Source organism: Nuphar pumila, chromosome 1, assembly GCF_984573655.1.
Source record: "Nuphar pumila chromosome 1, dmNupPumi1.hap1.1, whole genome shotgun sequence".
NCBI classification, from domain to species: domain Eukaryota; kingdom Viridiplantae; phylum Streptophyta; class Magnoliopsida; order Nymphaeales; family Nymphaeaceae; genus Nuphar; species Nuphar pumila.
Window position 1 is genome coordinate 168,088,835 of NC_143249.1, and position 8,012 is coordinate 168,096,846.

The following is an 8,012-nucleotide window of genomic DNA, read 5'->3' on the forward strand; positions in this document are numbered from 1 at the left end:
TCCATCCTTTTTAATTATTTTATATTTTTTTTAATTTTATTTAATTAAAATTATGAAGTTTGACTATTCAACAACCAACTCTAACAATTCTAATTAATATTGACTCCTCAAGAGGTGTGAGACGTCCCATCTTCTTAAATCTCTCAATTAGTAATTTTAAATGATTTTTCTAATTAAAATCTTAATTATCACCTTTATTTATTTATTTATTTATTTGTCTGAATTAAAACTAGATATTATTTTAATTCATATGGACTCCTAAATCCAAATGGGGGTCCACATAGGACGTCCCCTATGAGGGTCCAATCCATAACCATTCAATTCAATTAATATTTTAAATTGGATCCAATCCAAACAACACCTCAGATTTGTACTAAATCCAAATGGCGATTTTGGATTCAGAACTAAAGTCTAAGATCCAAAACTACACCAACTCGTTTAATCTTCATAATTTAGCTTTTTCAATTATTCTTGAATTACTCTTTATAACTTGAGACAAAGGTTCATTATTAATCAAAATCAAGAAAATAAAAATATCAAGAATTCACAATTATAGTCATAAATGTACCAATAATTCATCATTTATTTATTTTAATTATCAAAGAAAAATCTTGGGTTTTACATCCTTCCCCCTTAAAAAGAATTTTATCCTCAAAATTCGATAAAGCGAGACTCAAAACAGATGGGGATATCTCTCTCACATACTAGCTTCAGGCTCCCAAGTGCACTCTTCGACACCATGATGTTGCCAGCATACTTTCACTAAGAGAATAGTCTTTGTCTTTAATACCTGCTCTTTCCGATCAACAATTGCTATAGAACTCTCTTCCACGGTCAAATCTTCACTGATGCTCACATCCGCGTATTGGATCACGTGTGTGGGATCAGGAACATACTTTCTCAGCATAGACACATAAAAGACATCATGTATCTGTGAGTATTGAGTAGGTAACGCTACACGATAAGGGGCTTTGCCTATCCACTCACGTATCTGGGACTCAACTTACCTTTCTTCTGAAACCGGAACACACTTTTGATAGAAGACACCCTGACAAACATAAGATCTTCCACTGCAAAAGTGAGCTCTCTGCACCGTCTATCTGCATTACTCTTCTGTCGACTCTGGGTTGCACGAAGTATGTCATGAATCCTCTAGACCTGCTTGGTGTAATGCTACAAAATGATAGGTGACTCTACTGCATGCTCACCGACTTCATCCCAGTAGACTGGAGATCGACAAGGTCACCCATAAAGAGCCTCATATGGAGTCATCTCAATACTAATGTGATAACTATTGTTATACGCAAACTTGGCCAGTGCTAGATGTGTGTCCCAATCACCCTTTCAATCAAGAATGCAAGCTTGCAACATATCTTCAAGAGTCTGAATCATGTCTCCAACTATCCATCTCTCTGAGGATGGAATGTTGTACCGAACTTTAACTTCATACCCAAAACTTTTTTGCAACTATCCCAAAAAATGAGAAGTGAAATGAGGGTCTCGGTCAGATATAATCGATAAGGGAATACCGTGCAAACAAACCATCTCCCAAATGTACAACTTTGCTAGATTGTCTAACGACTGACTGATCCGGATCGGTAGAAAGTGTGCCGATTTAGTGAGTCTGTCGACAATCACCCAAATCACATCATGCTGACGTCGAGTCCTGGGCAAACCTATAACAAAATCCATCGTGATCTCTTCCCATTTCCACCGTGGGATCTCTAATAACTGCATCATACTACTGGGTCTTTGATGTTCGATTTTGACCTGCTGGAAAGTCAAATATCTTAAAATAAACCTTACAAAAAGAAATAGTAATAAGGTTATATAAATCCATAAAATATATTATAATGTTATTCGAAAACTATTAAAAACTACCTACTCGGATGTATGGTGTATTTGGCTCTATGAGCCTCCTCTAGCAACTCTTCCTTTAATTTGGGATCATTGGGAAGCTAAATACGCCCATCCATCCATATAATCATGTCTTCTTTATGCTCAAAGGATGAATGCTCCAACCGAGCTAGAGCATGCAATCTCTCATACTAGGGGTCTTCCTTCTGGGCTTCGATGATTCGAGCGATAAGATCAGACCAAACAGTCACACTGGATAATTGAATTACTCATGCATCGACTGCAAAAGGATGCCATGGCACAAAATCTTTCAATAATTTTCACCCTGCACTCAACAAACTGGCTGAAAAGCCTCCTGTCTTCCTACTAAGCGCATCTGATACCATATTGGCCTTCCCTGTATGGTAAGAGATATCAAAATCATAGTCCTTGATGAACTCCAACCATCTTTGCAACCTCGTGTTAAGCTCCATCTGTGAGAACAAGTATTTCAGACTCTTATGATATGAGAATACCTCAAACTTCTCTTCGTATAAATAGTGGTGCCATATCTTCAAAGCGAAGGCAACTGCTGCCAACTCTAAATCATGAATGAGGTAATTTCTTTCATGAATCTTAAGTTGATGAGATGCATACGCAATAACCTTAATATGTTGCATAAAAACACATCCTAAACCAGTGCCTGAGGCATCGGTGTAAACCACAAAGCCTCCACTACCAAAGGGTAGAGCCAAAACTAGGGCTGATGCGAGCTTCCTCTTCAGAGTCTGAAAGCTCTCCTCACACTTGGCATCTCATGCAAACTTGGTCCCCTTAAAAGCTTCGTCATCGACATAACTATCTGTGAGAAGTCTTGGATAAAGCGTATGTAATAGCCCATTAATCCAAGAAAACTCCAGATGTCACGGATGTTCTTTGGCTACTCTCAATCTAAGATTGCTTTAACCTTCAAAATCATTCAAAACTGCTTAGTGAAAAATAAAATTTTACGAATACATTACGTCGAAACAACTATTAGAAAGACTCAATTACTTTAGCAGGGTCTACAACAAGAACATCCTTAGATATCACATGACCCAAAAACATAACCTCCGCCAGCCAAAACTCACACTTAGAGAACTTTGCATACAACTGGTGTTCTCTGAGTGTACTGAGTATGATCAACAAGTGATCTCGATGTTGTTCCTTGCTCTCCGAATGTACCAAAATATCTTCTACAAAAACAATAATGAAGGAGTCAAGATAGGGACAAAACAATCAATTTATCAAATCCATGAACACAACTGGGGCATTCGTAAGCCCGAATGGCATCACAACAAACTCGTAATGTCCATATCTCATCCAAAAAGCAGTCTTCTGGATATCATTGTCCTTCACTTGAAGATGATGGTAGTCAGAATGAAAATCAATCTTCGAAAATATCCTTGTTCCGCACAACTGGTCGAATAAATCCTTGATTCTGAGCAACAAGTACTTATTCTCAATGATAACCTGGTTGAGCAAGCAATAGTCTATGTATAACCTCATTAAACCATCTTTCTTCTCAACGAATAGAATTGGTGTTCCCAAAGGCAAAACACTCGGCCTAACAAAACCATGATCCATCAACTCCTGCAACTATTTTTTGAGTTCTTTGAGCTCAGTTGGTGCCATACGATAAGGTGCTTTGGAAATTGGCATTGTCCCGGACAACAAGTCGATACCAAACTCCACCTCTCTGACTAGCGAAAGTCTCGATAGGTCTTCAAGAAAAATGTCTGGAAACTCTATCACAACCATACTAACCAAAAAGGCAGTGTGTCCTCTATCTAAACATCTCTGAGCCTTCCCTGCAGAGATGATACGACTACACAAGGTAGGTCTGGATATCCTAAATGCAATCTTTAGGACATCGGGTCTCAAAATCACAACCTTTCCTTCCCGACATAGAATACTAGCATAATGATCGAATAACCAGTCCATTCCTAATATGACATCATAATCCTTCATATAAAGTAGGACTAGGTTGGCAGGTAAGACCTTCCCCCATAACTCTACACTAACATCCCAGATATGAGAAACACACAAAGAATATTCTCAATCGGGGTACGAACATTGAGAGCAAAAATAAGAGATTCTATAGGAAATCCCAATTGATTAGCACAATCTACTGAGACAAAAGAGTGAGTAGACCCACTATCGAAAAGAACTAAAGTGGCTTGTCCTGCCATAAAATTTGTACCTTAGACCAGATCATTCAACTACATTTGACGTAGCGGCGTACACGCATCCTGGCACCCATTTCTGTTGGTGAACCTGTTGTTGCTGCTGCTAGTGTTGCAGTTATTGCTGGGGCTGAGTCCTCCCAGGCTGTTGTCATCCTTCAATACCCTGCTTCCTGTAGAAGTCTCGGGCAAAGTGACCTCTCTTGCCACAGTAGTAGCAGATGGTGGTCTCATTAGGGCACGTCGGTCCACTATGCACCTTGCTGCACTTCTGACACCTCTGCCTGAATCTCTGTTGCGACTGCTGCTGCTGGCCTCTTCCTGCCTGTTGTTTCTGCCTCTTGGCAAAAGGAATGAACTTCTTTTCGCCTGTAAGATACTGTCTACAATGATCATCGATCTTTGTGGGATGCTGCTACTTGTTCGGTTTCTTTTTTTCTTTCTCCCACTCCGCTGAGAAGGTTGTAGCAACCTTAATCCTATCAGTGAAGGTCATAAGCATGATGGTCATGACCTAATACCTACGCCCATCCTTTAAACCTCTGACAAACTTAGTCACCCTAGCCTCATCATCAGTAAAAAGTGTGGGGCAATACCTCTTCATACTCCTGAATTTGGTAGTGTAGTCTACCAAACTCATACTCTCTTACTCGAGCTTTAAAAACTTTTGTTGCTTCTTGATCGTTGGTGTGTTGAGGGAAGTAAGTCTTTAAGAATGCTCCTTAAAAAGTCTCCCATAAGATATCAGCCATTCCTGCAAAACGCATAGTGTGAGCAGTGTCCCACCACTTTCTGGCATCACCCTTCAAGCGGTAGGTACCGAAATTATGTCGTCGGGGACAGGCAGAACTCAGAAAGCTCAGCCGATCTCCTCAAGCCAATTCTTTGCAGCTTTGGGATCAGCTTTTTCCATGAACGTAGGTGATTTCAGCTTAAGGAACTTCTCATAGGTCACCGACCCTGGATTCAGATTTTGATGAACAACTTGCACAAGAGGAACTGGATGGTTCTAGTTTTGTGCCAGAGCCAGAATGGCAAGACCAATGTTCTGAAGGGTGTCTATGACAAAACCCTTATGCATCTTCCACTCATAACTTGAGTTGGTCTCATTGAAAACATTTTCACTGAAAGTGTTTCCACAATGAGTCATCTACAATAAATTAACTATAACTTAGCTACAATGCAAAACATTAAATTTAAACATTATCCATATTATTATTATTCTCATAATATCTATAAATTTAAATATGTTTTTATGCAAACACACAATCATAATGAAACATACTTACAACAAGATGCTGAATTGTTGGACAGCTGTGAACCAATGACTTTCGATCTCACACTTTGATACCAACTACAAACTCTAGCTTTGATGCCAACTATAAAGGTCCGACAAATTTCAAACCAAAAATACCAAAATTTTTTTAAGGTAACATATTGATGATTTTATTTTCTTTTCTAATATATAATAATACAACGGTCTTACCAACAAGCACGTTTCGATCGTACCAAGTATTAGATGGCCTACTTGAGTGCAAGCGCAAGCATATCTTAACCTCCTAGTACCAAATCTAGTACAAAATTGTGATCATTGTAAAATTTTCCCTCTCGTCCTCTTTTTCCTTTCTAGCCTCTATTCCCTTTTTAAAGGGGAATAAAAGATAAAAAAGAAGAGAGAAGAGAAAAGAAAAAAAGAAAGAAGAGAGGAACTCTTTTGCAAAGGTCTCACTTGACCTAAAAAAAATATTTTGAATTTACTCGCCTCCGTTTTTGAAAATTTGTGGGAAAATGGAGAGACAGAATTCACTCATTAGTACGAGGTTCGACCGTTCCTGACGCCTTTACCAGAGGTAATCGAACCAAGGATCGAACTTATGCCTTTTGCTTTGCCTAAATATTGTCTCAGAATTTATTCTAAGTCTAAAATGCACAAAGAATCATGCTTGTGCAATGCAAATGCAAAGATGTATGCTTTTGAGAAGAATAACTTTAGAACTTTTGGGATTTATCCAAGTGATTTTGAAATAAATTTGAGAATATTGTGAAGAAATGGCTTTTGAAAGTTGAAGATTTTGAATCTAACTTAGAACTTGAAATAGATCTGGAAAGAGACTTGAAGTTCTAAGTTTGGGGATAATCAGAAGTTTTGAGAATAGCTCTTGGATTTGAAGAAGAATGAAGAGAAAAGGTCATTTAGAACCGAGATAGAATTTGAAGTAAAAATGAAATTTCAAAGTAAAAAATAAACCTTGAATTTGAATTTGGTTCTCAAAAATTGATTTTGAAAAGGTATCTTTGATCTTGAGTTTTGAATTCAGAACCTGAAACTGAAATTTGGAATTTGAATTTAAACTTGGAAAAATAGATGTGAAAGTGGTTTTAGAAATGGGAATCTTGAGATCCAGATGAAATTTTGAAAACGGATTTGAGTTTGGAATTGGAAATCAATTTAAAAAATGGAATTGGATTCGAAAATCTAGAATCCAAGATGGAATTGGATTTGAAATCTGAAATTCAAGAAGGAATTGGATTTGAAATATAGAATTCAAGATGAAATTAGATTTGAAATCTGGAATTCAAGATGGAATTGGATTTGAAATGAGAAATTCAAGATGGATCTGGATTTGAAAAATCCAAATAGAATTTGAAAATAGAGTTGGATTTCAGAAATCCAAATAGGATTAGAAGATGGAATTGGATTTAAGAAATTCAAATGGGATTTGAAGATAGAATTGGATTTAAGAAATCCAGATGGAATTTCAAAGTGGAATTGGATTTGGAAATCCTGAATTGACTTTGAAATTTGCTCTGAGAATTAGAGGAAATCAATTTTGGGGATTCAGAATCATCCTTAGGACTTTGAAAAGATGAATTTGAATTTTGAGAATCGAACTCAAACTTAGATAGAACTTTGAGATCTTTGAAATTTGAAATAGAGAATAAACTTGATTTTAAACTTGAATTTTGAAATCAAGAGATGAATCTGGGATTTCAAAGTCGAATTTGATCTGGAATATTGAATTGAATTTGAAATTGAATCCTGAAAATGAATTTGGAATTTTCAAAGTTTAAATTAAACTTTGAGATTTGATTTGAATTGGAAATTGAATTTTGAATCTAGAAATGAATTTAAAATTTTAAAGTTGAATTGAACTTTGAAATTGGGATTTTAAAGTCTGAACTTTGAAAATAAGATAAAATTGAAAATAGAAAGATGAATTTGAATTTACAGATAAGAATTGAAGATTGATTTGAGAAATGAGAAAAATATTTAAAGATTTATGTCAAAATCACTTGAATTTTTGAAATAATATGAAAAAGAATGCAATTCTATCCCAAATAATGAATGCTTTGAAAGAATTTGAAAATTGAATTTTGAAAAGCATATTTCATTCTTTAGGAGAATTGAAATAAGATTGAAGATATAATACATTCATGACTATGGTCACAAATGTATTATAAAATAACCTATATTTAAATTCAAATAAAGAATAAAATACATTTTGGTGCCTTTATAGGGTTTGAAATGAAATTAACTTTCAATATATCCTGACTATGGCCATTGATATATATTTTAAGTTAATTTACAAGTTAAACTCTGATAAAGGAAGAAAACTTCAGAAAATATGATGATTTTTTAAGGAGACCCAGCGTGGATCCAATGTTATTCCATAAAGGATAAAAACCTTAAGTATTGTTCATATTTTGACTATGGCCATAAATGCAAATCGTCTACTTAGGATTTAATTACCTTTTATTAGAATGGTGCATGTGCCATTAGTGTTTCACCATTGTGGATTTTTAGAAATAAAAGAAGAATGATATGAAAACAGATAATTTATGACATTTATATGCTCAAACATTCTATTCTAGTACCGAAAAGTAAAGTTTCTCATTGATATCTAGCTATTACAAGTTTTTGCTTGAATTGAAATAAAAAAAATAAAATAA

At 35.7% G+C, this 8,012-nt stretch overlaps 1 protein-coding gene across 1 annotated transcript; it reads right to left on the minus strand.

Annotated features, from left to right (window-relative positions):
• Positions 1-697: 697 nt before the first annotated feature.
• Positions 698-1,262, minus strand: LOC149851227 (uncharacterized). Its single transcript, XM_090008021.1, has 3 exons — positions 1,209-1,262; positions 1,008-1,122; positions 698-954 (listed from the first exon to the last, which is right to left on the minus strand). The coding sequence occupies exons 1-3, from the start codon at positions 1,260-1,262 to the stop codon at positions 698-700; spliced, it is 426 nt and encodes a 141-aa protein (XP_089864147.1).
• Positions 1,263-8,012: the final 6,750 nt, after the last annotated feature.